The sequence below is a fragment of the Fonsecaea monophora genome (assembly GCF_001642475.1).
Source record: "Fonsecaea monophora strain CBS 269.37 chromosome Unknown Scaff177, whole genome shotgun sequence".
Lineage (NCBI taxonomy): Eukaryota > Fungi > Ascomycota > Eurotiomycetes > Chaetothyriales > Herpotrichiellaceae > Fonsecaea > Fonsecaea monophora.
This window is the reverse complement of record NW_019174108.1, coordinates 15,137-42,479: the sequence shown is the minus strand read 5'-3', so window position 1 is coordinate 42,479 and position 27,343 is coordinate 15,137. Positions and strand designations below refer to the sequence as shown.

Here is a 27,343-nt window from a genome sequence, read left to right as displayed (position 1 = left end):
ACCACCACCACCACCACCACCACCACCATCACCACCATCACCACTGCATCCACCAACCTAACTGATTTGTCCCGCCAGCTTAGCTGACGGCTTTGGTTTGGGTTGGTTTGGTTTGCTGGGTCCGGTTAAATACCGGATGGAATGGGTTGGGATGGGATGTGGATGGGATGAGTTGAGATGAGATGATTATATGGATTTTATTGGGTGGATGGATGGATGGATGGATGGATAGGGAGGATGGATAGGTAACCTAGCTAACTAAACTACAAGTCGCACCGTAGGTATTACATACCACCTCGACGAGGGAAAAACAAAACAAAGCCGCTGAAAACCGATTTTTCTGTTCTGTTCTGATGCTCGGAAACTGTCTGTGTGTGTGTGTGTGTGTGTGTGTGTGTGTGTGTGTGTGTCTGTCTAGGTACCTTACTAGGTAGGGTACATAGGTATTTACCAAAGAGTATATGTATATGTGCATATGTACAAGTATACCGAGTATATGTACGGTGACCAAGGTTAGCTAGGTGGGTTGATCATCGTGGCCATTATTAAATTAGATACCAAGAACCCACGTCAATACCAATACCAACACTCAATAATACACAGCCGTCCCTTATAACCTCCTGTCTCCCTCTTCAGCTCCTCAGGAAGTCGCTCTGACAGGACAATCATATGGTGTCAAATCATCCCCGTCCGAGGCGGGTGGGTGGTAGTGGTAGTAGTGGCTTCTTCGAAGTAAATGTGAACTCGTTCCAGAATATCCAAGTGCTCGTGCATCGCATATGACAGACATCGACATCTCGTCTTCGTTGACGAAGGGAACTGCGGTCAAGAGTACCACCAGATGTATTGCCACCACCACCGTCTTCCATCCTGCGATGACAGAAATCCATTTGTAAAAGAGCTGTGCTGTAGTCGTACTTCTCTGGCGGCTGCCCCAAGCCGTATCTTTCAATGACCCAAGCCGGCTCGCGTCCGAGTCAATTTCTCCTTTCCCATCTCCTGCTGTAATGTTTTCATCCGCAAACTGATATGTTTGGCCGGTGTTGAAGAATGAAGTCGGCGTCAAGCATAACCGCATCCTGAATAGCTTCCAGATATTGCGGCCCTTCAATGTTCCCGACAGCATACGGAGAGCGAAGATATCCCTTGAAGATAGACCCACAGGACTTTCTGTTGTGCCAGGACCAGACGGAGCGAGAATTCTCTTGCTCTCCCGAGCCCATTCACAATGCGTGGAGTGAACAGATCAAACCCTGCATCACGGTAGGCATCGACAGGTCGGTCCCAGAGGTCCCAGTTTCCGGCATAAATTTGAATTTGGGACAGTATATATGTCGATGAAATGATAGTCGGCATCATGCCATCTCTTGTCTCCACGATACATTCCACAGGTTCATCAAACCCACGGCGCGCTGCAAGCATAGGCTGCATACCTGTGTCAGGGCACTCCTAAACCTTTTGAAAAGACGCCATCAATCCCCTCTGCCATTGTTTGCTCAGGTTCTTGGTCGCATAATAGAAACTCGTTGACCGCCAACGGGTCATTGCTGCTGACGGACAAGAAGGAATCCATATTTGCTTGTGCGACAGGAGGCGTTGCTGGAATTTGTCGGGAGAGCATTCTCATTAATGACTGGTGTTCTCTCTCGACCTTCTTATATTTTTCATCCAAGTGGTTGTAGTTAGCTTGCAGGGCAAAAAACCTCTTCTCAAGCTGGGCCACGTAACGTTTCTGCCGTTCACGATGTGCCCGCTGAGCCGCACGATTTTGGGCACGACGACGCTGTGAGATTTCAAGTCAGCGCGACGAGCCTTGATTCTGTTATCTCTGACGCACCTCCCCAGGAATGTCAATGACGACTTCGGTCATAGGAGAACTGGTATCTGATATGACCTTTGTCCGTGCCCCAGTAGCCGGTGGTGACGTTCCTTCGGCTTCAAGCATTCCACAGAACGAAACAGAACTTGTGTAATCGTCTTTGGAGCTATTTGATTCAGACTTGACAAAGCGCCATGTTAGTAGGCATCCCCAGACTCAACGGAACTGGGACAGTATACCACGTTGAACAGGAACTTATCCACCACTTCGGTGTCAAACAGGTCGTAATTTTCATCTAATAATGATTGACCACTTCTTGATGCCAGACGCTTGGCGTGACCAGAATCAGAGCTTTGTGGGTTTGGGAGATGGACCGCTGGGGTATGGTCCCATTCAAAAGGGGATCCCGTCCACGTGTGATAAGGGCTGGTTTCAAAGAGACCTTGCGAGTTCATGTTGTCAATGGCTCACAGTTGAGGTTTGCAGATGAAGAGTAGTAGGATCTCCGTTGCTATATCATGTATGTGGTCGATGGTGCAATGGAAGGCTCACGAATGAATATACTTGAGACTCGAATCAGACGGTTCCTCGTAACCGAAGTGGGCAATGGCCAATCCCAGGGTCAATCCCGCTCGCTTGGTTGATAACCCTTTGACACATCGTCTCTCCCATTCCTTTGGTGGGGCAAACCATCGTATACCCGGGCTGCTGAGGAGTCGATAGAGACGAGGAATGGCAAGTAGTGCTGACAGATGAATTTCGTAAGGATCTTCCCCGGGCAACAGTAGCCTGCAGATGCCATCGAGTCCGAGCGAGCTCCGGGACAATGACGACACTTGGGGTCCATTGTAAGAGTCCATATCGCTCTAGGGAGGTGGTGAATAACCCCATCCGAGTCAGTGGAACGGTGCAGCCAAACGCCATGGTCCCTGGGAAACGGCGGCCGGTGGAGATCCTCAGAGATGCTTTTTGGATCCCATGGCCTTGTTGGGTTCGAGGTAAAGCCCTAACCTCCACGTACCGACGACACAGAACTCCCTGCAGTCCCTTAGTCATATGAGTAGTCATACCTGTGGACCAACCATCACTGGCTCACACGCCTCGCTTGCGGCTTTTGGTGCTGCACACCTACCTGAATGGAACGAGGCTGCAAACCCAATTCGACGAAGGTCCAATCTAGCGCATCCTCGGAACAGACCTTACCTGAAGAAGAAGGTAAACCTTTCCAATTTTCGGGGAGCGAAGGCTTCTAGAACCTTTCTCAATCCTCCAGGCAATGTCGGCTTCACCCCACCGCGTAAGCTTGATATTCCATCTCGTTGGTCTGCCGGCATACTCGTAATACTCAGCGATTCGGCATCAGATCCCGCGACTTACCATCCGTCCAATCGCTGCTGTTCCCGCGTTTCCCGTACTCGGACCAGCACTAGGCAAGTCGTGGACAGAAAGATATTCCCTTTTGAAGGAGTTTCGAGCGATACAACGAGACCTTCCCACGTCCCTCGGCTCTAGTATCAAAGGAATTGCAGCAAGACGATGGTCGATTGTTGTGTGCGCAGATTGCACAGGCTGACAGGCTAGACCCGATGCAGATATAGATTCTGACGAATAGCAAAGGGAAGCTTGAAAACTATATGCGGGTCCCGTCTAAAGCCTGTCGAGATATCAGGAAGGTCCATGGTTGCAATAGGAATGGGTTGACAAGTTCTCCTGGTGGCAGAAGGCCCAGGATCAAACAGTCATACCAGGACTTCCGTATAAGTTGACGATCAAGGTGCCGTTAGCCGAATGGAACCCTCGATGACCCTCTGCAAGGTCGTCATGAACCACAGTGAGAGCGACGTCGATATAGCGAGGTAGGCTTTATGATGTGGTCGAATAGCACAGTTAATGAAATGCGGCTGTTTCGAACCTATGCCTCGATTTGTCGCCGACTCTTTGAATGCCTTGCATGTCTCCTGTAGTGTTTTTCATGAGTGTAGTGTCGGCAAGCATGGTTACACGAATGCGTCTCTTAGATCGTCACAACTGCATCCGAGCAGGATCGTCAACCCCTTATGGAAACGAGCAGTGAAAGCGTTGAAATGTCATCAGCACGCTGTTGGACAATGTTGAACGCCTGCGACTCCCCGAAACTCCCCGAAATTATGCCAAAGAGGCATTCTAGCATCTGGGAATGCCCTCAAGTAATTGACATTGAACCGAGTGCTTCGGGCGAGAGGGGTCAAATGAATGAGGTAGTGGTAGCACAGCCTTACGGGGGCACAGCTTTCTAGAGAGGTCTCAATATCTGTTCAGTGCGTCGACAAATCACCTTCAAACTAGGGCGCGTTTTCGAACACCCGCATCAGTCTCGAACGGGTTTGCGATGCCCTTTGCATGAGGCTAGGTCCGTTGCGGGAGCTTTGAGCAGGGGTGGAGGCAATATCCAGAGGTACTTTGTCAAGTCGACGTGCTGCATCATGCAAAAGGACATCATCAGTAACATTCATCACTCTGGGGTAGTATTTTAGACCTCCACTCTGGCCTTCACATGGAGACATATCTTATCGTCCCAGAAAGGTGCTCCTCAATCAACCCGGCATGGCCGACGAAATCGGTCAGCCATGTCAGGCAAGGTGCATCCTCATGGCTGAGAGGGGAAGGTGAGATGACCGTGGCCACAGGACCTGGTTCTGCGGCGACTTCAGCCAGGCCAGAGGGTACAGATATTGAGCCGGGGTGTGCGAAGCGTAGTCTCATTCTGGTATCGTTTGCGCTCAAGGTGGTGATGTGTTTCTCGGTACTTCACTGCAACCGTCGCAGGGCTCGTATCGAATCGGTACCTGTGACGTAGCGTTGAAGGGATAATGAAGCCTATGTGGGCCATGATAGACGAATTTTCCGAACGAGGGCATTGGCGGCGGAAGACATCGCCGTAGTGCGCCGTGCTGGTGTTGGTGGTGGGACAAGTGCTAACAATCGTTAGCAAACGTCCTCGTCTTGCGCACTTTCCCAAATTGGCTAGACCTACAAGAATCGTGTGAAGCCTCATCACGTGATGACGAGGCTGTGAATTTCGATGTCGAGGCCTTGGAAACAACTACAGTGAGGAACAACAAATCGAACGCATCAAAGCAGAACTGAATGACTGCAGACTTGCAGATTGATATACAAGTGCCGATCCACCCCGGCTCCTCTTTCTGTATCTTCGTTCCCGACCAATTTTTGCTTGCATTCGATTATTACCCTGCTTCGACTCCCCTACCCTTTGCCTGTACCACCATCATTGTTTCCCCGACCTTCCTTCACTCTCCCGGATTCCCGTGCAGAGATCTAGCATAATGTGATTATTTCATTCTCGGTCCCATCGTGTTCGTGCCTGAAAACTGTATCTTCCCAATTTTATGCAATACAAAAATTCCTGTCCAATCAACTTGAATCGGAGAGCCACAAAGAGCCTCGAATCTGCACTCCAATCCCTGTCTTCGAGAATGTGCAGTGCCATGGGGGGCACAGTGTGCAATAAAAGAAAAAAAGGAAAAAGCGGAGCCTTACTCCTCTTTGCAATGCTGTATGTACTAGAAAGGGGCACAAAAGTCGAATGTTGCAACATTTCCATTCAACCTTGTGTCGTCCACCAAACTCATCTCAATGCTTTTTTACCGAGGTCAAGGGCCATCGTATGCCCATGAGTCATCATGTTTTGCGGACGCCGATCATTAAGGTATATGCGAAACAGGGTAACAATCAACGATATATGTGAGCTTGTGTGGCCGAGTCGAGTCCTCGTCACGTTCTTCGCCGTAGTGTAACAAATCGTCAGTCCGGGTGAACCTGCACAAATTCTGCTGGAAGATTCTTTCAACGGATGCTCAGCATCTGCCGAGGCGCGAAGCTGCTTGTGCTACTGTGAGCTGACGGTTCTGAGTCAATGTTGGCACTTCCACTATCCCCGCTGCCTGCGCTAGCACTGGCACTTCCAGTCAGACTTTTCACAGGTGCTTTTGGTGGTGGGAATGGTTTGCTCACCCCGGCCTGTTCAATTTGATGTGGAGGGATCATGCCGCCCTGACCAGGAGGGTATCTGGGTACTGGTGCAGGCATGCCTCCTGGTGGAGACGGTCGGCCGTTGCGCTGTCCGGGTTGCATATAAGGGTCATTAGGGGGCGAGGGCCGATTAGGCCCTCGCCCAGGTGGACTGAATGGATTTCCTGGTGATCGACTTGTCCGTCTACTAGGCGGACCCGGGTACGGACCCCCATTTGCGCCAAGGTCCTGGAGCCGACTTGCCGTCAGGGAATTTGCACGTGATTCATCTGCCATTTCCTTGCGGTCCACTGAACCGTACCGGTTGGACGAGAAGCCCATCATCGGATTGTCCAAGATGTTCTCTCCGAGCATAGGCATATCGGACAGGAGTTGGGTGCTGGTCCGATGCCTGCTGAGCATAGGCCGGCCGAAAGATCCAGGACGCATGTTGTTCCCATTTGCAAAGACATCTTTGCGCAACTGATTCTGACTGGTCGCCCTTTTCGTCCGCCTCGATGTGACACTCATCATATCAAAATTGTCCGGGTCGATTGGAGGCATTGGGGGACCGCGTGCCTGCATTGGGTCGAAATAGTCGTCATCATCGTCGTCATCGTCAAAGTCTTGGTGGCGATTGTGCGAGGTTCTTCGGCCCGGGCGATTTCGCATCGCCATCTCTTGTTGTTTGAGGTGCAGCTCCTTCTCCCGCAGCATCAATTCTCGTTCACGCAATGATGCTGCGGCGTTGGGCCCTCCATTGTCGGGGAAGTTAGCGGCAACGTCGCCATCGGGTAGATCGTCATAAAGCACAACGTGACTAAACTCATCCAGGTTCGTCTCATCATAAGAGGGCCGTCGCTGCATTTGACTTGGTCCCCGTGGTGGGTAACTGTTTGGCGGTCCACGGAAGCCGTTCACAGGAGGAGGACCGCGTCGACCCTGCGGTCCCATCGGCGGTCCCATGGGTGGTCCCATGTTAGGACCGCGCATCGGCCGGGGCGCTCCGTTAAGCGGTTGGTTTGGTTGTCGAGGACCAGCATTTGCGAGAGACATCGTTCTAGGAGGCGGTTGCATCACGGAAGGCGATTGTGGCAACGAAGCAGAGGCGAAAGGACGGTCCTTATTGACAGTGTTGACGTGGCGTAGCATCGTGTACAAAGTCTCCAGGCGGGGAACCTTGATACCTGCTTTTTTGGCCAATTCCACAGGAGAACCTAAATAGGTTTCTACCTCCATTGGACGCCGGGCAGTGAAGTCCTGGTACATGGTACATGGATCCTGACTTGACCCGACCATGGACTCGATTGTAGATTCCTTAAAGTTGCTCGGAAATTTGCAGTCCTGGGAATGAGCGATGTTTAACAATTCGTCCATAACATCGTATATCAAATCATGGACACCAGGCAACCGGATGAGCTCCGAGAAGAGAGGCTTCTCGAACAGTACGCTTGTAGGATGAAACGCAATAGGCCTGGTCATAACAAGTCAGCTAACGTGATTCTTGCGACGCGGATCTAGGGGTTACCGACCCTATCATCCTTTCGAACTGTTGCTGCTTTATATTTGTAGACACTTTGCAGTCTACTTGAGCAGTGGTCAAGGTCATGGCCAGAGCCTCTGACATATCTCTTTGAATCGACTCGGGAATTGCGGCATTCTTACTTGCCGGGCCAACCCAGATTTCTGTCGAGCCGGTGTGTTCAAATTCGCTTGACCCAAGTTGGATTAAATTCGCGCCAGAAACCAGAGACAAGACAACATTTGTAGGGAATCGTTCCTCAAGTTGTTGCTCCACTCCCAGAGTGTTTGTGGTGTTGACAAGAATGCAAGTATGTTGAGGGGTTACGACCGATTGGATTATATCTGCGAGATTGTAGACGTCGGGAAGGGCTTTGATGCAGAGAAGGACATAATCGAAGGCTGCCTGCTGGCTCGCTGCCTCTTCTGGGCTTTGGACGACTAATATGGGATTAGCTTTTTCATCTTTGCACGGGAAGTCTGCTCGCACGTACCGTATCTGGGCTTAAATCGTTCATTTCCGTACAGAGAGGATCTGGGAATGTCAGTTGTAGGGAAAGCGGGTCGAGACCTGGGTTACTGACTTGAAAGAGACACCGTATTGAGCAACCGCCTGGTAATTGGCTTTCCAGACCAATGTCACGTCGCAGGCGTTGGTGGCCTGCAATCGCCATGACAGGAAAGCAGAAACTGCATTTCCACCCACTACGCAGCAACGTCTCAGCTCTCGATTCATTTCAATTTGAGTGGCGGCAAAAAATTGTGCACGGGAAGGGAGACAAGAGGTACAAATTCCCAACGGAATGTTCAGTGAGCCCGCGCAAGGTAGGTCAGGCAGGTCAGCAAGGGTTTCGCTCACCTGAAAGGATCCGCAAGCGAGGCGGAGAAGGTGCCATTGCGCGTCAGGGTACCGGGTATGGCAGGTTTGATGTATTAGGTACAGGCAGCCTGAGAAGGCACGTCCCGATAAGGTGCGTAGTGGTGGTTACGACCAGAGATGTCCAATATTATGTTGTCCCTCTTCCTGCTCACAGATCCTCGTATTTTTCTGTGCCTTGAAACGAGACACACCAACCGTCGATTTGCGTATTCCAGTGCGTGGCGTGAAGTTGGGTTGATGAAAAAAAGACAGCGAGTGGAGCGAGGAAAGTGGTAGGAAGTCAATAGACTGTCGGCGACATTGGATTGAAACGAGAGACTTTTGTGGTAGATTTGTCGGAAGATTGATTCGAGGGTGACGAGGAGGATGTTTCAACACCCAAGCTTCGTTTCTTGGTCGCGGAAGTGAATGAGAATCAAGACGAAAGTCAATGCTGTGCTATAGGAGCGCTGCCATGTGAGTGCAGCACGAGGGTTGTGATGCTCGAGCTAAGGTAACGAACGTCGTCGAGTGAGAAGTGAGAGAGAGTTTGAGAATTAGGAGAGGGAGTTGGTACAACAGAGGTGATGGCGTAGATTTGTCGCGGTGCAGATGTGATTGAAAGGGAGGGTTGAGGTGAGGGTTCGGAGTTGCGCCTGAATTTGGGGGGGTCGAAGAGTCGTGGAGTGCAGCAGAGCGGTGGCCAGTGACAGAATAGGGTACGAAGGCTGCGTTTAGGCGCAACAATCGTGATGCGCAATTCGAAACGAGACGAGGGATAGGCCAGGAACCGCTGGGAAAAATAATTCAAACTGCCCCGGCACCGCCAGTACCTAGTTAAGTGGCACCCCCCCGGTTCTCCCTCCACCACTGGTGCGAGGGCGTTCAGGCACTGCGCTGCTTTACTCGCCCGACAAAATTGTGTCCAGCGCAGCGCAGCGCACAGCAACCCAACCTCGCGTGTTGGCATACGTGCATACCTTTCAGCGCGAGACCACGACAAGGGATCGGACTCAACTATGCCTGTGCTGGCTAAAGCCCTCGCCTGAGCCGAGTTTACAAACCAAGGCATTGACGCTCAGCTCATGGTGCTATGGATCCCAATAGTTGTCGCCGCCCGTCGTCGGATTCGACTTCCGCTAAGATCCTCCGTAACTGTTCTCCCTATACCAAGAACACAACTAAGTCCGTCTTACAGGACCTGTAATGTAGAAGAGGAATACCTGGGTACAAACGGGGTACGAATACTGTACGTACATTGTCCGGGTGGCCCTCCCCAACAGCGTCCTAGCGCTCTACGAGTACGAGTATATCGAAATCCACCTCTCCTCTCGAGCACGCTGCAGGGGCCAATCAAGGAGGGAACATGGAACTACCTCTCAGGGGGACCTATATCCGGAAACCTCACAACTTTCTCGAACAGAACGAGATTTAACACCAGTCGCAGTCGGTGCTGTCCTGTCGACGCCGTTGTGGACTGATCAATGAGAACGCTGTCCGAATGGTCCGGGTGGAAGCGCCACTTTGTCCCTTGTTGACGATCCTGAGCTGAGTGAGAGGCCCATGCGTGCCATGGTATTGTCTTGCTGCCGAGATAGGGCACGAGCTTTACCTGGAATGAATCTCGACTAGCCAGCTCCCTATCACCGCCACCCGCCTTGTCGCCCCCCGGGTCTCTGGCCATTGTCTCCACTTCCAGCTTCTTTGGATCCAGAATTCGAAAGCCAGATCCATTTTTACCTTGTTCTGTCCCCTCCGGTACTTCGCTAGCTTATGCAACTGGATATCGCCTAACGAAGGACAAACCAGAAATTTGTGGAAAAAAGTCCTATCTTCAAGCTAGGAAGTCTTGACGGTCGATATTGGTCGGATTTTGTTCAAGGCCAACATGTTGAATGCCGTTTGGCGCAATAATGGTGAAGGATGCCCCATCCGCCCGCTTCCCATGGCCTATTGCACAGCAACTGAAAGTAAACACCATGCGGGCACTGGCATGTGCTGCAACAATAATGATGAGAGGCCTCACCGACAGCGCGGGGCGTATGCTTGCGGCACAGACTCATCCCTTTAAACACTGGACCGGATTCATCTCAGCCATCTGCGTTGCATTTCCACAACCGCGGCCGGAACTCTGCCAATTGTGAGGTTGAGATGCGCCGCACACAATGTCCTGGGTCAAATTGAATACCCCAATGAACATGGGGGGATCTGGTACATCTGGATACACCCCTGGCTGCATATCCGGTCTAGTCTGAGACTTGCATACGTAGCAACCCTAAATTTGACTCCCCAGTTTATTCCGGGCGGCGGGACACATTATTTTCGTTTCATCTCCTCAGGAGCCTGGCCATCTGCAATGACGATCGCACAAGATCCAAGTCATGACACTGCTTTGTACAAGGACGAGCACACCGCTTTCCGATATCAACGCCCACCGGTCCAGCGATAGGAAGGCCTTGGTGAAAAAAAGATACTCCTCAGCTAAGAAAGGCACAGTTACGTACTGCTATGGATGCAGCTAGCGATTCAAAGCGCCACCGAGGGATTGGCGTCATCTTCAGGCCAGTGGCACCAGTGGAGATCGAGGAGCGTCTCCGAAAGAAGACTGGTTCGTACCTGATATTGATGCGTGGCGGTGGAGCTTTGACAACCATGGCACAGTCAACTTCAGGCTCGGAGCTTCCAAAGGTCCGACGCCATGTCAAACTGTGATGATAGCACAGACATATGCAGAGGACTGACACGACCGAGTACTAGGGCATCTTTTATACCTCTTTGTGCCATTTACCGCAACAGCAGTGCTCTGTAAAAGCCCATCTGGCGACTGATCGCTTTCTTCCACCTCGCTTTCTGGACCTCTCACACATTAACCGCGTCCTACCAGTTTGGCTGCATTGATATCGGTGACGTGGTGACCGGGGGGGTTGGCTTCTTCTGTCGTCTCAACAATGGGGGCCTCGTGGGAGTGACCAGCACTGGCTTATTGCAGTTACGGCTGTTGTTCTGTCCAACGTTCCCCTAACACCTAGCAGCGTGTTCGCGTCAAGGGTTATCGGCAAGCGAGATATCCCCTTATCCGGGAAACCCGGGAAGGTTGCCTGTGGCTGGTGGGCTCCAGAAAAAGCGAAAATGGTAATCTAAAACGACAGGGAATCTTCCTTGAACATGCCGTCAGCGACTCGGTGCAGAAAAGCAGGATCTGCTGGTGCGTGTCCTGAAAATCCAACCCCGTGGCGCAGATCCCCTGGGCCTGGTTGCCTGGGTACATGTGTACTTGGTACAAGTACCAAGCAACTCGTGAGCTACTCTTTTGTCCGTTATCTCCTCTTCGTACTCGGTACTCCTTGCTATTTGATCCTCCACAAGCAAAGCTAACCTAAGCGTGTGCCGTGCCTAACCCCATCTCCTGCAGATCACCTTGAGCCTTTGCTGCTTAAAAATCTGGGTTTAGAAATTGTTATTTCGCCATCCTGAATAAGGTCGAATTCCTCTCACACGGGACCTCGTCCATAGCTCCCTTATATCTCGCTTGGCGTCTTGAGCGTCACGTTTCTCGGCACCGAGTCTTACACAGTTACTGTCCATACCCGTGGGGACTCTCCTAAACGCACACAACTATAAGTCTGAATGCTTCAGATCAGGACATGCCCTCTCGGCTCACTTCGGCGCCGACCCGGCCTACGGACCTATTGCGCATGGTGGGAGTAGCATCTCTCGAAGGACTTGCAACCGAACCTGGATACTACAGCCATTGGCATCTTATGTGACAGTGTCGACTGCAAGATTCAACACACCCTGCTTTGAGTCGGCTCGAATTAGCTTATACAGAATCCTGAAGCTTGCTTAATGATTCATCGAAAGGGGGGGTCTGGTGGCTATGGGGTACTACGTATATTGGCGCACAAGGGAGCGCTGAGGGGCTCTCTCGATCTGACTTCTGGTGACGATATGCTAACTTCGTCTGCGTGTGAGAATGACCAGCTCAACGGACCATTACATTGGTGACCGAAACTGTCGTGGACCACCGGTGTTCTAGTCCTCACCAGAGTGACGACGCTCAAGGTTGCGTGCAAAGCTACTAGTCTCTGACAAGTTCCCGCTGCCTACGATAACCTCTTCTTGCTCTCCTATCGATACAGCAAGGTCTGCGTCAATGCTCGTCCTTCTCCAGGTACTGTTGTTCACATACTGTCCGTTACTTGCAAGAGACTTGTGACAATTTTGGGAGAGGAACCATAAGCTATGCTGAATAAATGCGAGAGACGGGAACAAAGTCGGAGGCAAGCTGAAACAGTGCACAGACATGATCTTGGGAGTAACTAAGGAGGCCCGGTGTTCCGGAGATGGAGATGCGTGCGAGTAATAGGAGCCGGGCAGTGTTACATTTCAGGCGTCCCTTCTGGTAGCAGATTGTCCACAGGCAGATGAGGGGAAAGTTTTGTCATCGATGAGTGTGAGTTCTTCAGTTTCTCAAGGTGGCTTGGGCAAATGCGGATTACCGCAGCCGCAGTTTTGTGCATCTGTTGACTCAGCCTGATCGATGACTTGCCTAAAGGATAAAAGTGACAACCCCCGTGAATCTTCTGCTCAAATTTTGCTCTCTAATGTTCTAGAAGAAAATCACCAGATGAACCCCCCCAGTCCGGACTCCGGAGCGGAGTGGTTCTATCGGAGACAAGACACTTCTAATCGTGTTTCAAATAAAGTCCCAAGTAATTTGAGGTCTTGTTACGATCTTCAACCCATCATATCCACCTCTTGCGCCTCAACGTGACCGGCTGTAACGAGTACGTGGAGAGAGCGGTTCGAGGGGTAAGCCGTGTGTCTGTCTGGCCCAGCCCAACGTCAGATCTCGTGGAGATATCGAGCATGCTTGGTCAGCGTCGAGCGGCACAAACAACGGAGAGAGGCAAGGCCAGTCGCCCACAAGGGTTAGAGGTGGCCCCGAAGGGAGAATCGTAGCACTGGGCAATGGCTGTTACTAGTCATTGATTCGTCGACGGCAGGGCTCGGGAGCTTGGGCGCACCAGCCAAAGACCAAAGGGTAAAGAGGCACAAGGAAGTCGATGAGTGAACAATGCGGGTGTGCACAATAGTGTCGAATTGATGCCATCATTGGACGAATGCTCGGTCATGTAGTGGTAGTATCTATCGAGTTGAAATGCTTGCAGTAGTGGAAAGAAAAGAAGCAGACAGGAACGTCTCTTCCCCCCCTTTTCCCCCCTTTTTTCCCTCCCATGCTCGCTGTCTTCTGGGCATAAAATCTTAGGCAAACTGTCTTGTTCGTCCGTGCTCGGTACAAGCCGGAGTTTAGGAACCTGAGCACCCACCACCTGAAACCAACACGCTTCACACGCTTCGGCCCCTGGGGCTTGAGAGGCGTGCAGGGACGTGTGCGCGTTGGCATTATTGGCATTACTGGCATTACTAGCATTACTGGCATCTGGCATTGCGTCCTGCCCAATCTCGAATACCCTCATTTCTCTTACCAGCCTATTCTGTGCCTGGTCGCCATTTCTGCGTTGCACAGCCAGTCATCTCACGCAGTCCTCGCAAAAGCGACAGCGGAGCCCCGGGGCGAACACCACGTTACCGAGTACGGAGTGCAGTTTTCGGTCTATCAAGCAAAAAAACCCTCCGAGGATTATACTCCAACCGCCCCCATACCTCTTAGATCCAAGTGTACATCGCATCTTCAAGCTCACGCCCGACTCCTTCTCTCTCGCCGTCCCTTTGTCAACCACCTATCTTCTTCCCTCTATACCTTCGACCTTTTGTGCGCAACAGTGTAGCTGCCACCGACTCTCCTTTTCCTTCCTCAACGATGCGCGTTTTCTCCGGCTGCTGACGTGAGCCGACTCTTCCGAATCTCCCTCCTCCCCAGCCTCAAAACGCGGGAAGTCGACCATCGACCCGGTTCGTCTCCACGAGTTTCCTCAAACGTCCCAGAACGGCGGAAAATACCTGGGATTGCGGTTTTGGCAAAAGTTTCTGTTTGGTTGGTTCTCGATAACAGAAGAGCCACACCCCGCGCCTTCGGGGTGACGGTTTCCCCCCTTTGCTGGATCTCTACAACACCTCCGCTTGAATTCGCATCATGGCTAGAATACACTTTACCAGCGGCGAGACCAGCGTCTCGAAACCGGTCAAGAGAATGCGTTGGGCTACAACCCGAAAGCCTGGCCAAAGCGGAGCGAAGAAAAGACTATCCCTGCTTCAAAGAGTGCCCAAAGTGACCGTGTCGACTTACGAAGAAAAGCCGGACGGCCCCAAGAATTCAGGTCTGGTCACGGACGAGAGTCCCCTCGGCGAGCAGCAAATACAGGAGGAGTCGCACGGGCACGGGCGCCAGATCTACGTCAACTTACCTCTCCCTCCCGAAGCGAAAACAGAAGATGGCCATATCATAGCCCAGTACTCGCGGAATAAGATTAGGACGGCAAAATATACCCCCCTGAGCTTCGTGCCCAAAAACTTGTGGTTTCAATTCCACAATATCGCTAATATATACTTTTTCTTTACTGTTATCCTCAGTGTAAGCTGTTGTGGGAATCATTTTACACGGTTAAAATGTCTAACAATGTCAGATATTCTCCATTTTCGGAGCCTCGAATCCTGGTCTCGGTTCCGTCCCCCTGATATTCATCCTGACGGTGACCGCAATCAAAGACGCAGTGGAGGATTGGCGCAGGACGGTGCTGGACACCGAACTCAACAACTCACCCGTTTATCGACTGGTAGATTGGAACAATGTCAACTCTTCGGATGACGATATCTCCCTCTGGAGGCGCGTGAAGAAGACCTGCACGAGATCGGTTATCTCGACATATCGCTGGATAAAGAGCTTGAGGAAAGGTCATCCTAAACCATCTGAAAAAGATGCAGTCACCGATCACCCTGGTTTGCAGAGAAATAATTCGATCGCCACGAGACACACTATTCGAAGCTCGATCTATTCGGAAGAGCGTGAATCCTTCCATTCCTCCCAGAGTCAGACCGGCGAAGATATTGCAATGACTCCTGTGCCTTCCCCGGGCTATCGATCAAGCCTCTCTCCAGATGTCAACGGCGGACCTCCGAGTAGCGCATTCTCCTACGAAACGGCGGACGAAGCTCGCGCTGCCGGAGACAACGCCCCCTCAATGCTCCGAACCCAGAATTCCTCGAAAAGGAAGAGCGTTGCCCCCCCTAAGAAGGACTACGGCAGCTTGATCAACCCTCACAAGGAAGTCCCTGATACTGCCCGATTCAAGAAAGACTACTGGAAAAATGTCAAGGTTGGAGATTTTGTCCGTATCTACAATGACGAGCCAATCCCAGCCGACATCGTTGTCCTCTCTACATCTGATCCGGACGGTGCTTGCTATATTGAAACGAAGAACTTGGATGGCGAGACAAATTTGAAGGTTCGGCATGCCCTTCAGGCCGGACGCAGAGTCAAGCATGCCAAAGACTGTGAATTCGCCGAGTTCATGATCGATAGTGAAGGGCCTAGCCCGAACTTGTATTCTTACAGTGGAGTGGCCCGTTGGCAACAACAGGACCCCAAGAACCCTGACGCACCAACTCATGACATGGCAGAACCTATCACCATCAACAACATGCTCCTACGTGGCTGCAGCTTGAAAAATACCGAATGGATTCTCGGGGTGGTTGTGTTCACTGGGGGTGAGACAAAAATCATGCTAAATTCGGGCATCACACCCAGCAAACGTGCACGGATAGCTAGGGAGCTGAACTGGAACGTCATCTACAACTTTATCATCCTGTTCTTCATGTGCTTGGTTGCTGGTATCGTGCAAGGCGTCACCTGGGCCGGAAACGACAACTCGCTGAACTTCTTCGAGTTTGGCTCAATTGGCGGCAATCCCCCGACCGACGGCTTCATCACTTTCTGGGCCGCCTTGATTTTGTTCCAAAACTTGGTGCCAATTTCCTTGTACATCACCTTGGAGATTGTCAGATCCATTCAAGCCTTCTTCATTTGGTCCGATATCCATATGTATTACGAAAGGCTTGATTACCCCTGTACCCCCAAGAGTTGGAACATCTCGGATGATTTGGGACAAATTGAGTACATCTTCTCGGACAAGACTGGAACCTTGACTCAGAATGTTATGGAATTCAAAAAGTGCACCATCAACGGAGTTCCATACGGCGAGGCGTACACCGAAGCTGAAGCAGGGATGCGAAGAAGACAAGGGATTGATGTCGAGGCTGAGGCCGCCCGAGTGCGTCAAGAGATTGCAGACGCACGCGTGGAGATGTTGAAGTTGCTCCGCAAGACCTACGACAATCCTTATCTTCACGACGATGAGCTCACTTTCATCTCTCCAACCTTTGTAGCTGATCTGAATGGGCAGTCGGGCGAAGCACAGCAAGCGGCGACAGAACGTTTTATGCTTGCTTTGGCACTTTGTCACACGGTCATCACGGAAACCACCCCGGGTGATCCACCAAAGATCGAATTCAAGGCTCAGTCACCCGATGAAGCTGCCCTCGTTGCCACGGCGCGTGACGTGGGGTTCACCGTCTTAGGTCGCACCAACGATGACCTTCACGTTAATGTACTTGGCGAAGATCGAACCTACCGCATCCTGAATACTCTGGAGTTCAACTCGACGCGAAAGCGAATGAGTGCCATTGTGCGCATGCCTGATGGCAAGATCAAGCTGTTCTGTAAGGGTGCTGACAGCATGATTTATTCGCGGCTTGCTCGCGGTCAGCAGCAAGAACTCCGGAAAGCCACGGCTGAGAACCTAGAGATGTTTGCCCGTGAAGGGCTCAGGACGCTCTGTGTGGCCGAGCGAGATCTCGACGAAGAATTCTACCAAGAATGGAACAAAGATCACGACTTTGCCGCCCAAGCTTTGACCGACCGAGAGGACCGCCTCGAGGAGGTTGCCGACAGAATTGAAAGAGAACTTACACTTCTTGGAGGCACTGCTATCGAAGATCGTCTGCAAGACGGTGTCCCCGACACGATTGCCCTTCTTGGCCAAGCCGGCATCAAGCTCTGGGTCCTCACCGGGGACAAGGTTGAGACGGCCATCAACATTGGATTTTCTTGTAATTTGCTCTCCAACGAGATGGATTTGATCCTGTTCGATATTCCCGAGGCCAGCGTTGATGAAGCTGCGAAGCTGCTCGATCAGCATCTCCAGACCTTTGGGTTGACTGGGTCAGACGGAGAACTTGCAGCCGCTAGGCACATCCACGAACCTCCGCCTCCGACTCATGCTTTAGTCATTGATGGAGAATCGCTCAAGTTGGTCTTGCGAGATGAACTGAGACAGCGGTTCCTGTTGTTGTGCAAACAGTGCAAGTCTGTTCTTTGTTGCCGGGTTAGCCCTGCACAAAAAGCCGCTGTGGTTCAGCTTGTCAAAAGCGGTCTGGATGTCATGGCTTTATCCATCGGCGATGGTGCCAATGATGTTGCCATGATTCAGGAAGCTGACGTTGGTGTCGGCATTGCTGGTGAAGAAGGGCGGCAGGCCGTTATGTCGTCCGATTATGCCATTGGTCAATTTCGCTTTCTGCAGCGTTTGGTTCTCGTCCACGGTCGATGGTCCTACCGCCGTCTTGCCGAGAGTATTGCTAATTTCTTCTACAAGGTTTGTACAAATTCAAAAGTATCCTTGAGCTTGACTGACTGTGTCTTTAGAATCTGGTCTGGACTGTTGCACTGTTCTGGTACCAGATATACAACAACTTTGACATCACCTACCTCTTTGACTATACCTACATCCTACTCGTAAACTTGGTCTTCACATCCTTGCCCGTCGGGCTGCTTGGTTGTCTGGATCAAGATGTCAGCGACAAGGTGTCTCTTGCAGTTCCCCAGTTGTACCGACGCGGGATGGAGCGAAAGGAATGGACGCAAGTGAAGTTCTGGTAAGGAAATTGACCGTTTGTTGGATCATTTCATCTGACGAGAGCTAGGTTATACATGGTTGACGGCCTGTATCAATCTGCCATTTGCTTCTTTATGGCCTATCTCCTTTTCCAACCCGCGACTTTCGAGACTGAGAACGGACGAGGTATTGCCGATCGAAGCCGCATGGGTGTCTACGTTGCCTGTGTGACTATCGTTGTCATCAATTCCTACATCCTTCTCAACACGTACAAATGGGACTGGCTCATGGTGCTGATCACTGTCCTCAGCAGTCTCTTGATCTTTGCCTGGACGGGTATCTACTCTTCTTTCGAAGCATCCTTCCAGTTCTACAAAGCTGGGGCTGAGGTCTATGGGCAATTAACGTTCTGGGCGTTAACATTGCTGACATTCGTGATATGTCTGCTGCCTCGCTTCTGCGTGAAATACTTCCAGAAGAACTACCTACCCTACGACATTGACATTATTCGGGAACAGGTTCGACAAGGTAAATTCAAATACTTGGACGATTATGAGGCTTATGTTCCTCCCAAAATCGTCGACGTTTCAGGCACATCATCGGAACAGCCCGAAGAAGTTCATGTGGAGCCGAGCGGGCAGCAGCAGGCTCATCATGCACGATATGGAAGCATGGCGGAATCGCAGCGACCGATCTATCCGCCCTCGGAGGCACCTACCCGTCACCCTCACAGCCAAACAGGCAGTGACGGCACGGATAGAACACAGCCGTCCTTCGACATCACGGGATATCCTGGAGACTCGTCTACCCCCGAGAAGTTGCGGCGGAGAAGACCTTCGGTGGAACGTGCTCGCTCGTCATTTGAGAGGCAACGCCAGTCTTTCGACAAGCTGAGACCGAGTTTCGAAGGGAGTCGCGATTTCACCAGCGCCGCCATGTTGTCAAGAATGGAATCTCAGTATTCCCAACCTGGTCTTAGTGAGGTCAATACTCGAATAATCCCTGAGGAGAACGTGCAGTGACCTCACGGCGAGGGGCAACAGCACATTGCGTGTATCACGAATTTACGCCGGTCTTCTATTCTATACCTACGACAATCACGGCGTTGCAGGACCACATGGAAACCTGGGGATGGTATTATAAGAGGGGGGGGCCATTCCAAGAGACAGGCTATCGGATTGTGAAGTATTTAGCGAAGGCTTTTTTTTTTTGCTGCATATACTTTTTGAAAAAGCCACACTCAAGCCACGCACCTGATCAGGGCGAGACTCTCAAGCGACTGATTTTTAGATAGAGCCGCCATTTGGTAATCACGATCGACTACTGTCTTGTAGATATCCAGCAAGCATGACAACATTTAATTGACTGAATGTTTCTGTTTCGCCACTTCTAGCTACTATTCACTGGTTATCTGAATTTCCATCTCTCAGCTGCCACACATACAAATCGACGCATATAATTAAGTGATGTACTCGGTACAAGTTGCATGCCAAGCCATTCTAACCGCTTAGTCTACTAGCTCAACGCTAGTGAAAGTAGTGAATGCTTGCCCCCAAATGTTGGCCATTAAATTAAACGCCAAGAGTAACTAAATAGTGTAGCGCGGTAAAGTTAGTTAGTGACAGTTCACGCGACTTTTTAAGTTAACACGCGCCCGCCGCGGCTTCTCACAAACTGCGGAACCACCTTTCACATGGACTTGTCTCGAAGCAACAAGTTCCACCAACTGCGGATAATGGAATTTGCATTATTCTTTGAGGGTCGAATGTCTCACCTAGTATGAGGATCTGTCTACCTGACCGCCGTCCTACCAGCATGAGAGATTCACTATCTCACTTATGCATCCCACGTTTTGTTAACATCTCCCGCCCTCGACTGTCGCTGCGGTCACCACCACCGCCGTCATGGCGGAGTTCATAACAGCCTTACAGTAAGTTCGCCAGCGGAGCATTCCCTTCATGACTGCAGTCGCACTTACGAATCCATCTTGTCCATAGAGAATTCAAAAATTTGCCTCCCGGACTCCATATCTTCTGCCCCCGGCAAAGCGACGTCGACACCGACAGATACGACGACGAACAAAATCCCAACCCGGATGACCCGATTCGCTATGCAAGGATTGAAGAGACCAAGGAACGACGGAGGAGGTTCATCTCGTCACTCCAACTCCTCGCCTATGATGGGAAAGAAAGCGAGCAGTACCAACGGTTCATTTGGGACACCCTCGAGGAAGCCCTGGGAAAATGTGACCTTTGCATACGCGAATACTACATTGCGAAAGTCGGCTTTCTGGATGCTCTTAGGGAGGACTACGAGGAGGATGATGTTGCCAATTTCTTCGCCCTGATCAATCGAAGGGATGTCCAACGGATTGTTCAGGGACTCGACGCTGCTGACCAGACGCTGCGAAGTGTTCCGGAACAAAAGAGAGGGACTGCGGTACTGAACCCCAAACACCTTCACGCTCTGTTTGAGGCGCTCGTATCTCAGGCATTCCTGGATGACGAAGAGAAATTGAAAACCCATTTCGATGGGCCTTTCAGGATGATACAGACGAAAAAAGTGCTTAAGATGCGGGATATCCTTCCAGCAGCCACACGATTTCTTTTTGACTCCAACACAATCAGAGTGGTATGGGCAAGTTCGATCTGGACCCGACTCGATCGATGTCCCACGGACCTTGAATGGGATTGGGCAGTGAAAGACTATCTTCAGAAGAAGCTGCAGACGGCTTCAGATCCTCACGATGTTGCGAAACTGTGGAGTGCTTTGGACCTCATTGTCCAGAAGCTCGACGAACGGTTGATTACCTACAAACTCTTCGACCTTCAACCGAACTTGTGCACAACAGCGTTGAACCACTTGGTCAAGCGGACGACTGCTGTCCCTTCCATTCTTTCGACCCTCAAACAGATACTGGACAAGGCCCCGGATGCCTTTTGGCAGGCCATGGGCTCCATCTCCTCACAGACAATTATTGAGCAGATCTTCGCAAGTCCTTTGTTCAACAAGGATCTCCAAGAAGCTACAGCTGCTCCCGAGGACTCCGCTCCGACTGTCCTGTCTTGGATTAGTTCATTGCTCGATTCTCTCAAACCTGCCAACCGGCCGCCCGCTACACATACACTCCTCAATCAGTTGTACGAAAGAATTGACAATGTCTCCCTCAGCCTTGCAGCAAGAAGGGCGTGCTTTGAACAGGCTGTAAGTGTGCTGTTAAAGACAGTCATGAGTTTCTCCAGTGAAGACGAGGACAGCCAGCATCCGATCGAGCGGTTAGTCTATCTTGATACCCTGAATCTGGTTGGTCACCGTCTGGACGGGATGCTGCGGCCCAGAGATCAGGCGCTTGCCAAATCACTGCAGCACCGAACTCGAGAAGATGCTGTTAACCTCGCCAAAAATTCAATCGCCTTGGAATGTAAGTGTCTGAAGCTCGATTTCGAGAATCTCAGTCGCAATGAATCTCGGAGGCAGGAATCAAGTGCCTACACTCCAGAGATCTGGACCTCAGTCATTGACAATCTGCGGGACGATGATTGCGCTTTATCTACTGCGGCACTAATAGCGATCATGTCTCTTCCTGGCCTGGAACAGTTCCGAGTGAGAGAAGGCGACAGCCTGGCCAAAGAAAAGAAGTCGTACAACGCTATCTTTGAAAAAGTAAACCAAATGATCAGCAAGCTACTAGAGCGCATATCCGAATTTCAGCCACCCCATCTGGACACCCTATTCAGACAACAAGATACAAGCATGTCTCTGGTAGCAGCTTTGTTTTCTCCCCACCAGGAGATATATGAAGCAGCAATAGCAATGGTCAAGCATATCAGCGGAGAATCAGGTCGAAAGGAGGCTCTGGCCCATTTAATCAACGCTTTTCTCGGAACTACCATATATGGTGTATGCTGGCTGTTTAGGCGAGTAGCCAACTACAAGACCTTTGCCTCAGTACCCAGAATGCTCAAGACTGGTATGGAAATCCTCGACGTGCTCTGCAACCCAACGCATGGCCTCCTACGCCGCGTGCAGATGTCGGGCCGCGACCTCAAAGCTGTACAGAGCTATTGGTCATACCAATGGATCGCTCTGAAGACAATCTACGGCCACACGGAGCGCTGGTCGCTGGAAGTGCACAACAAGGATGTCATGAAAGAGGTCTGCCGTGATGCCATGCAATATGCTGAAGAACTTTTCCATCAATACGACCTTTTCGCGAGCGTTTTGACAAAGGCAAAGCCGGACAAGGCTGACGAGATTCGAAAGTCGCTCTTGGACTCGGCTAGCACCAGCGAGAAGAACATAGGCTCACCCTTGAGTGCTCTAGACACCATGTGCAAATGGCTCAGACTGAGGGACGAGTATTTGGCCGACACGCTAGTATCATTAATTTGCAATATGCTGTATCAACTCAAGCGACTCCGGGCTGTGGTGACCAACAGTGAAGGTCTTGCATACGTGGAGGATGTGGCGACAGGAAGCACCGTCAGAACGATGCTATCAGCCTCACAAAAAGCTCGACTAGTACGGGCTCTGGAAGACTACTTTGACCGCCAAATTGGAAGACCGGCCATCAAGAAGCAAGCGACGCTTAATCTGGGAAAATGGACCGATTCAGCTGCCGCTTCAAGAATCTCTACCCCAGAGTCGAGGGATCGTAGCGCTGACGAATTCGGAGACGACGACATCGCTGATGAGGACCTCATTGAGATTGCCAGCAAAACACTTGATACTCACAAAGCAAGAGTCACAGCCAAGGACAAGACGAAGATCAAATCCCTGCTCTCGCAGCAGGCGCCTGCAATCCCAAAGACTGCACCAGCATCGACAATCGACATTCAGGCGAAGAAGGCGCAAGAGGCGAAGGCCTTCATTGAGAATCGGAAGCGCGAAGAAGCAGCCCGAAAACTCCGAGACAAGGAGGCTGCTCTCAAACTAAAGGGCAAAACCGGAATTGGTGCTCAGACAAGCGGACAAGGTTCAGGACTTGCTGGGCTGGGAGTCGTGGGCAAAGACCATTCGGCAGGTCCAAACAGTCTCATGGTGTCTAGCGAGTCTGAATTTGACTCAGATTCGGACGATGAATTGTTTGGCATTCAGTCGAGGGGTCCTACAGTCCGTGATCAGCTTAGACAGAGGAAGCCCCTCCCAGCTGGCCCTGTGCGTAAGATCAAGCAACAACGAACCCAGAAGGATATTCGTGCCCGACTTGCCCCTGACCTAAGTGAGCTGCATCGCACAATCCTTGGCTGGGACTTCTTTGCAGAGACCGATACGCCTCCCAATTCTATGACGGATGACTACACCCTTGTCACAAACACGTTCCGAACTGCACAGGACTATCAGAAGACGTTTGAGCCACTGCTGGTGCTGGAAGGCTGGCAGAGCTTTCGTGCGGCACGGGAGGAGGGCAATTTCAAAGCCTTTGAGGTCAAAGTTGCCAACTCACTGATCGTGGACAGCTTCTTTGAGATCAACTCCTCGATGTCTTTCTCGGAGGGGAAGGATCTCGGCATCGGGGTTTCGGATGTCGTTTTGTTGTCCAAAGCCAGCAAACCGGATCAGGATCCCAGCGAGCCTCACTGCCTGGCCAGAGTCAAAGAGATTTCCAGGAAAAAAGGAGAAGTCCAAGTCGTCTATCGAGTGAATGCTGCAAACAATCCGCTACGCCCATTCCTGAACGACAAAGCCGTTGTCTACGGTGTGCAGATCTTGTCACTGACACCATTGGAGAGGGAGTATGGTGCGCTCATGGCCCTACAGTACTATGATCTGTGTGACGAGATCATCAGAGCGCAACCTTCACCCATCCTTGATTATGCGGAAGAAGTGCTCCAGCCGATCAAGACGACTTACAATGTCAACTTTGCGCAAGCTAAAGCTGTAAAGTCCGCCCTTGACAATGATGCATTCACTTTGATTCAGGGTCCTCCCGGTTCCGGCAAGACCAAAACCATCTCTGCACTTGTTGGTGCCATGTTGACGGGCTTTGTCAAGAGACAAGATAACAGCGCTGGAAGATCGAACACAGCTGCTTCCGCGGCGCGACCACCATCTTCCAGCAAAAAGATCTTGGTGTGTGCTCCAAGCAACGCCGCTGTGGACGAGTTAGTGATGCGGTTCAAGACGGGAGTGACAATGTTGGACGGCACTTTTGAGAAGATATCAGTCGTTCGCTTGGGTCGCAGCGAAGTGATTAACACTAATGTCAAAGACGTGACTCTTGAGGAGCTGGTCAACGCTAAGCTCAGCGCCGCCGCACCCAGGGGCCCAGGAGAAGACATCCATGGACTGATGATGCAGCATAAAGAAGTCTCAGAAGAACTGAGAAATCTCCGAGACTCGATTCAAGATCGCCGAGGCAAAGGTCAGTCAGTCCCAACCACTGACGAACAACTGATGGACTCTCTTCGCCGGAAGCAAAACGGGCTGGGTAGCAAAATCGACGACCTGAGAGAAAAGCAGAACACTGCGTCTCGGGACGTAGAACTCAGTCGAAAACGAATTCAACAGGAGATTCTGGACTCGGCACATGTTCTGTGCGCAACTCTGAGCGGAAGCGGACACGAGTTGTTCCAGGGCCTCAATGTCGAATTTGAGACAGTCATTATCGATGAAGCTGCGCAGTCAATTGAACTGTCGGCATTGATTCCTCTCAAATATGGATGCTCGAAGTGCATCCTTGTCGGCGATCCGAAACAATTACCACCAACCGTACTGTCGCGCACAGCAGCCAAATTTCAGTATGAACAGAGTCTGTTCGCCCGTATGGAACACAACCACAAGAAAGATGTACACCTTCTCGATACGCAATATCGTATGCATCCGGAAATCAGTCTGTTCCCAAGCAAGTCCTTCTACGACTCCTTATTGAAGGACGGTGAAGGCATGGCCGAGCTTCGTCGGAAGCCGTGGCACCACAGTGAAATTTTCGCACCTTATCGCTTCTTTGATGTTCAAGGAATGAGTCAAGCAGCAAGCAAGGGGCACTCATTGGTCAACGTTGCTGAGATCAACGTCGCCATGCAACTGTACCGGAGATTGACGACAGATGTGCGCAAATATGACTTTACAGGAAAGATTGGCATCATCACCCCATACAAGGGCCAGCTGAACGAACTCAAACGCCGCTTCAGGGATCAATATGGCGAGGCTATCTACTCCAAGATTGACTTCAACACGACAGATGCATTCCAGGGTCGAGAGAGTGAGATCATAATTTTCTCTTGTGTCAGAGCTTCAACCCAAGGAATTGGTTTCCTTAACGACATACGACGTATGAACGTGGGTCTAACCCGCGCCAAATCCTCTCTTTGGGTTCTGGGCAACTCGCAAGCACTCGTGAGAGGCGAGTACTGGCGTGCTCTGGTCACGGATGCCAAAGCCAGGAATTTATACACTGATGGTGACCTGACCAGGCTGCTCAGCCGACAGCTATTGACGGAAGACCTGATGAAGGACGATATTGAGATGCTTGACTGCAATGTCTCTTTGTCCGAAACTGTGAGGTCTCCCACAGTCGCCGAACGACAATTTAGTGGCAAGCCAGATTCTAAAGAACCAGCACCAGCAACGGTGAAAGAACGGAAAGACGCTTCTCGGCTGATGAGTGCCGTGGATCAAGCTACTCCGTCATCGTACAGGCCACAAAGCGCTCTTTCAAGACAACCTTCGACAGCCTCCTTCACTCGACCAGAGCCGAAGCGACAGGACTCAGGACCCTTGGTAGGAAAACGAGATCTCCCCAACATCGATAGCACAACTGGAAGACGTATTGTTTCGAATGGATCACGGCCTATGGAACCTAAGACCGTGGTTACGACTCCAAGAGCTGACTCTGGCGATTACAATCCTTCTGGCGGTAGCAACGGCCTCAACGACCTCCGTAACTGCACAGTTTGTGGGTCCTATGAGCATCGAGCGATTGATTGTGACAATGAAGAGGCCTTGGCTGGGTCAATTGGTATTTGCCAGAGATGCCAGTACCCTGGTCACACCGTCACCAAATGCACTGAGCCTCGATGTCTCTCTTGCGGGGAAGTAGGCCATGCCACCGATCACTGTACGACCCCCTTGGACAAGCGACTCAGCAAAGCGCAACAAGAGAGGGTGCGGAGAGAAGAGATCCGCTATGGTGAAAGAAGAGACAGAGCACGTCAGCATCGAGCAGAAAAACAACTTGGTGAACACGACGCGCAGATTCCTTTGGTGAAGACCTCAATGACAAGCTCAAACTCGATCACATCGAGCAAAGAGGTCAAGAGAAAGCGAGACGAGTCTTCTGGTAGTGAATCGACGAGAGCCAAGGTGCCGAGAGCCAAACAAGAAAACAGATCTCCAGTATCTGGCGCGGTCAATGTGCTCAAAAGTCACCCAAGCTTACCTCCGAGACCGCCTGGACAGGCCGCTCCACCGGGGTCATCGGGTCAACCGCCAAAATTTCCGGGTGGCCGTCCGCCTATGGTGAGGAAAAAGAAGACCAACGCCGATGATATGTTCATGAAACGAAGATAAGATCGGCACTAACAGACAGTTTCAAGATACAAGGCCTTAGAGTCTTGCTTTCAGTGCTCATGGTAGAGCCACCATCAGCGCGCACGATTGTTGTGGAGCTGATATCGACTTTTTTGCATTCTATGAAAGAGGCAGTCGGTAGACTTTGTCTACTCAGGAATACATAGCATGAGCTGGAATGTAATTAGTGGATGCAGCGGGCCAGTCTACAAGACGCTCTTGTATATGATTGTAGCATCTGACGCCGCAGGGGACATGATGAACACGGACATCATCATGCATGGGAAAAGTATCGAGCGGAGCATCTGCATAGCGACGGGCGTTTCAGTGGCAGACTCGGACTTCCAAGGGCGGATAGATCATGAAGTCCAGACCCAGCGAGGTCGGAAACCGCCAGACCTTCTGACGAGATATGTAAATGGACACGACCAACTAGACTTTCGGAACGCAAGCATTGTGCATCTATGGAACGCATAGTGTGTTGGACTCGCAAATTCATGGTGTCCTCGACAGGTAAATTCCCAGTCCTTGATGCTCATCGGTGACGGGGCTGTTGTCTACGTAAGGCTGCACAAGGCTGAGCGAGGCTGAGCGAGGCTGAGATCCAAGGTTCTTGGCACACTTAGTTGTTCTCGGCATAGATTCCTTTTTTGTGACATGGAGGTTTGTCCAAGTGTCCTTTGACATCGCAGCCAAATTGCAAGGTCTCATCGAAGCTCTCAGGAGAAAAGTGTCCTCCATCTCTCTTCCATTTCCTCTGCTCCCGCACCT

General features: G+C 51.2%; 4 protein-coding genes across 4 annotated transcripts; 2 read left to right on the top strand and 2 right to left on the bottom strand.

The window, feature by feature from the left end:
• Nucleotides 1–640: 640 nt before the first annotated feature.
• On the bottom strand, nucleotides 641–2,274 carry AYO21_11710 (hypothetical protein; the record flags this gene model as incomplete). The annotated part of the gene is made up of 5 exons (XM_022661594.1): nucleotides 641–1,079; nucleotides 1,163–1,412; nucleotides 1,456–1,783; nucleotides 1,838–1,999; nucleotides 2,059–2,274. 5 exons carry the CDS (start codon nucleotides 2,272–2,274, stop codon nucleotides 641–643), a joined length of 1,395 nt encoding a protein of 464 aa, XP_022506104.1.
• A 3,388-nt stretch (nucleotides 2,275–5,662) lies between these two features.
• On the bottom strand, nucleotides 5,663–8,244 carry AYO21_11709 (hypothetical protein; the record flags this gene model as incomplete). The annotated part of the gene is made up of 5 exons (XM_022661593.1): nucleotides 5,663–7,301; nucleotides 7,360–7,789; nucleotides 7,843–7,883; nucleotides 7,933–8,053; nucleotides 8,208–8,244. The coding sequence occupies 5 exons, from the start codon at nucleotides 8,242–8,244 to the stop codon at nucleotides 5,663–5,665; spliced, it is 2,268 nt and encodes a 755-aa protein (XP_022506103.1).
• A 6,060-nt stretch (nucleotides 8,245–14,304) lies between these two features.
• Nucleotides 14,305–19,083, top strand: AYO21_11708 (hypothetical protein; the record flags this gene model as incomplete). The annotated part of the gene is made up of 4 exons (XM_022661592.1): nucleotides 14,305–14,742; nucleotides 14,795–17,821; nucleotides 17,872–18,101; nucleotides 18,150–19,083. The coding sequence occupies 4 exons, from the start codon at nucleotides 14,305–14,307 to the stop codon at nucleotides 19,081–19,083; spliced, it is 4,629 nt and encodes a 1,542-aa protein (XP_022506102.1).
• An 882-nt stretch (nucleotides 19,084–19,965) lies between these two features.
• AYO21_11707 (hypothetical protein) lies at nucleotides 19,966–26,572 on the top strand (the record flags this gene model as incomplete). The annotated part of the gene is made up of 2 exons (XM_022661591.1): nucleotides 19,966–19,991; nucleotides 20,059–26,572. The coding sequence occupies 2 exons, from the start codon at nucleotides 19,966–19,968 to the stop codon at nucleotides 26,570–26,572; spliced, it is 6,540 nt and encodes a 2,179-aa protein (XP_022506101.1).
• Nucleotides 26,573–27,343: the final 771 nt, after the last annotated feature.